The following is a 3,980-nucleotide window of genomic DNA, read 5'->3' on the forward strand; positions in this document are numbered from 1 at the left end:
GCCTCAGTCCCCCGGAGAGGGCAATGGGTTGCACCTCTCTGCCTCCCACTGTGCTGTCTCCAGCCTCCACCGTGAGGAACGTATCTTAAAGTGGACACAGAGCTCCCTGGGAAGGAGCCGCTCTGTGGGCCAGCCCCACACTCCAAAACCCACCTTTCACCCGGACAAATGCTTTATGAACCATTTGTCAGTATTGATCACGCAGGCGTCCTTGAAAATGTGGGTTAAAATCACCTAGGAGGGACCCTTGCTGGTGCAGGGGTTAAAGTCTCAGCCTGTCAAGCTACCCGCAGACATGGCCGCTTGAGCTCCATCCGCGGCCAGAGAGGGGCCCAGGGCCGGCAGACCCCTCCTGTCTCCCCACCGCTCCCTCAGCAGTGCGCTTCCTCAGTCGGCCTGTTGTGCTCCCCACTCTGTCCCTGGGGGATCCTCTCACCCCACACCTCTCTGGCCTGCACCCCAGCGCTTAGTGCATAAATAAAAAATAAATACTTTTTAAAAATAAACAACAATGTATGGACACGAATCGTGAAGTCGAATCAGGCTCCGCGCTTGAGCACAGGCCTCAGACCGCAGGCAGAGCCGGCAGGCAGGGCGTGGGCCTTCCTCGCCGGGCTGAGCTTGAAGCCGGGTCTGTGCTCGGCCGGCGCCCACCTTCCTGCAGCCTGGTCCAGAGGCCGCAGGGCCGAGATAAAAAGTAATCATCAGCGTCACGGGCCCTTGCACCGGGGAGCGGCCAGCCGAGGGCCGGACCCCCAGCCTGCCCCAGTCCCGCTGCACGGGGCGGTGCTGTGTCGCGACGCCAAGCCGCGAGTCCCTGGGGCCGGTCAGCACAGGGCCTGTCCTTGCAGAAACGCCGTCGTTCCTGCGGCCGCTGCTGGACCGGACGGTCACCAAGGGCGAGACGGCCGTGCTGCAGTGCATCGCGGGGGGCAGCCCCCCGCCCCGGCTCGACTGGACCAAGGACGACAGCCCCCTGCTGCTCACCGAGCGCCACTTCTTCGCGGCGGGCAACCAGCTGCTCATCATCGTGGACTCGGACGTGAGCGACGCGGGCAGGTACACCTGCCAGATGTCCAACGCGCTGGGCACCGAGCGCGGCCACGTGCGCCTCAACGTCATCCCCACGCCCACCTGCGACGCCCCGCCCCTGACGGCCGCCGCGCTGCCGGACGACGGCTGGGCCACCGTGGGCGTGGTCATCATCGCCGTGGTCTGCTGCGTGGTGGGCACCTCGCTCGTGTGGGTGGTCATCATCTACCACACGCGGCGGCGGAACGAGGACTGCAGCATCACTAACACGGGTGGGTCCGCGCGGGGCGCCGCAGCCGCTCGGTCCGGCCCCCCGAGTGTGGGTGTCGCGGGGGAGGGGGGCGCGGCGGCTCCTCGCTGCCAGCGGCAGGCGCGAGCTTCCCAGAAGTAGCCCGGGGCCTTCCTCGGGCGCAGGGGTCAGTCTCAGCACCAGGAAGCTGTCCGCGGTCACCCGGCGGGAGTTGGATCCCCGCCCGGGAGGGACCCCAGGGCGCAGCAGACCGCCCCACCCCCGTCCCTGGGGAGTCCTCCTCCCCCCAACTCTGACCTGCACCCCAGTCCTTATTGCATAAGTAAGTAAAAATAAACCTTTAGGGCCCAATTTAAAGCTGGCATTTGGGAATGAACCGTCCTGATGAAACCTCATCAGAGCAGACCACCCGCGCTGTGACCCGCAGGGCAGGTCCATGCTCTTCCCGGTGGGTGCCGACACCCTCGGGGGCCACACTGCCCACTGCCTCCTGCTGGGGCCGAGCCGGCCTGGGGCGTCCCGGCCGAGGGGCAGAGGCCCGGCCGTGCGTGGAGTCCGTCCTCTGCCCCACCAGCGGCCGGAGCCAGCAGGAGCCCTCGGCCGGTGGCGCGGAGCTCAGCCCCTGCGCCAGTGGGTGACAGCGCTCTAAGCTCTGCCGCGGGTGGACGTGGGGAGTCTCGGAGGCGCCAAGAAGGACCAGTGAGCCCTGCCCGCCCGGCAGCGCCCTGCCTCCTCACCCCGTGCCAGGCCGGGGTGGCTTTGTGGGTTCAGGGCTTTCGCGCAGAGTCGGAGCGGCGGGTGGCGGTCATCGGCCACCGGGTCGTTCCGTCACGCGCGGGCCATAAAGTGCCGTCGTTTGGTTACAGACGAGACCAACTTGCCCGCGGATATCCCCAGCTACCTGTCGTCCCAGGGGACGCTGGCGGACAGACAGGATGGATACGTGTCCTCGGAGACGGGCAGCCACCATCAGTTTGTCGCCTCTTCCGGCGCCGGCTTTTTCCTGTCGCCGCATGACAGCAGTGGTGAGTGTTTCGGCCAGAGGGAGCTGTGGTTTGTGAGTCGTTTGTGGGAGGCGTGAACAGAGGCCACGTGAACAGAGGCCACGTGAACAGAGGCCACGCGGAGGCTGCTTGCTGGAAGTTGGTGCGCTGCTGTGTCGGGGCCTGGCCTCGGAGCGCGCGGGCAAACACTAGGAAAGTCTTAGTTTCTGACCGTAGACGATCACGATCGACTAAGCAAAACGTAACTCCTCTGTGCGACGCGTGGCCGTGATGCCCACGGCCCTGAATGTCCCTAAGTGGCGCTAGCTGCTTTTGTGCTGGTGGGGAGTCAGCCTGTGGGCGCCCCCTGCCTCTGCCCCTGCGCCGGGGGTGATGTCGGCGAGGCCGAGCCCGCGGGCACCCTGCTGGGGAGGGACCGGGCTCCCCGCTGGTCTTACAAAATGGAGTGAACGCGCACGGACACCCCCGAGGCGCCGCGTCCTCAGGGCTCAGCGAGGAAGCTGTGGGCATTGTTTCCAGGCATGGAGCCGCTCGGGCCGAAGCTACTTGAGCCGCGAGCCGGGGCTCCGGCGGAGGAGGGAGGCGTGCTGGCGGTTGTGGGCATACTCAGCCGGGACAGCGCCGAGGCGCTGGCTCGCACCCCGCGGGGCTGTGCTGAGGGACCAGGGCGGAGGCGCCCGAGCTGAGGTCCGTGTCCTGGGGCTGCGGGGGGTGGCAAAGAGCCGCGGCCCAGCCCCTTCTGGAAGGCCGTCTCACAGCCCCAAAGGGACACAGCTGGGCAGGCCGCGCCCGGGCTCAGGCCACCGCCGCCTCGGTGGCGCGACCCACGCACAGGTCAGGGACCTGGGAAGCAGGGGGGCGAGCCCCCCGCCGGCCAGTCGAGTTCTCATTTCGGAAGGCGTCACCCACCGGCAGGTGCCACGGGCCACGGAGCAGCAAACATTTTAAAACCCCCTGTGTGTATTTTCAAGTTTGTCCTTTTATGTAATAGTCTAAAAAAAGTTTGTTTATGCATGTAGAATTGGGGTGCAGGTCAGAGGCGCAGGGGCAGTGAGAGGATTCACCGGAGACAGAGTGGGGAGCAGGACAGGCAGATGGATGAGGTACACTGCTGAGGGGGCAGCGGCGGTCAGGAGAGGTCTGCCGCGCCCTGTGGTCATCCCCGCGCGGGGATCGAACGCGCACTGAGGCGGCAGCGGCCCCCAGCGCTGCGTCCTCACCCGTTGCCCACAGGGAGAGCGCCCGTGTGATCGTCTACACTCTGAGCTGTTAACGGGGAAGCCGGGCGAGAGTGGCGGCCCGCGGAGGGAGCCGCTCAGGCCGCGCTGTTTTCCAGGGCCCTGCGCGCCGGACACCGGCAGCGAGGCGGACGCCGAGGCGGGCCCAGACCCCTTCCTCTGCCCCTTCCTCGGCCCCCCGGGCCCCGCGTATCTGAAGGGGGGCGTCTGCGGCGCGGACCCCTGCGACGCCTACCACCCAGGTAGGTGGCCGCGGGCCCCCTCCCCGGCGGGCCCAGCCCCGATCCCCCGCCCCGGCCCGTCCAGGCGCCGCCCCCGGCTTAACCCTTTCCCCGCTGATCTGGCTGCAGCGGGCGAAACCTAGGGAACTGAGAGCGGGAGGCGGGAGGCGGGCTGCCAGCGGGGGGAGCCTGGGAAGGGGGAGCAGAGGGGAGAGGGCTCCCGCGGAGTACGCGG

At 67.5% G+C, this 3,980-nt stretch overlaps 1 protein-coding gene across 1 annotated transcript in view; it reads left to right on the top strand.

The window, feature by feature from the left end:
* Positions 1–3,888, top strand: part of LRIG3 (leucine-rich repeats and immunoglobulin-like domains 3) — a 29,205-nt gene extending 25,317 nt beyond the window's left edge. The window contains exons 15-18 of the mRNA XM_012732272.1: positions 852–1,304; positions 2,149–2,307; positions 3,623–3,766; positions 3,875–3,888. Coding sequence (XP_012587726.1) covers positions 852–1,304; positions 2,149–2,307; positions 3,623–3,766; positions 3,875–3,888 — 770 coding nt within the window. The remainder of the gene's footprint in view (positions 1–851; positions 1,305–2,148; positions 2,308–3,622; positions 3,767–3,874) is intronic.
* Positions 3,889–3,980: the final 92 nt, after the last annotated feature.

Source organism: Condylura cristata, unplaced genomic scaffold (genome assembly GCF_000260355.1).
Source record: "Condylura cristata isolate star-nosed mole 26May11 unplaced genomic scaffold, ConCri1.0 scaffold00034, whole genome shotgun sequence".
NCBI classification, from domain to species: domain Eukaryota; kingdom Metazoa; phylum Chordata; class Mammalia; order Eulipotyphla; family Talpidae; genus Condylura; species Condylura cristata.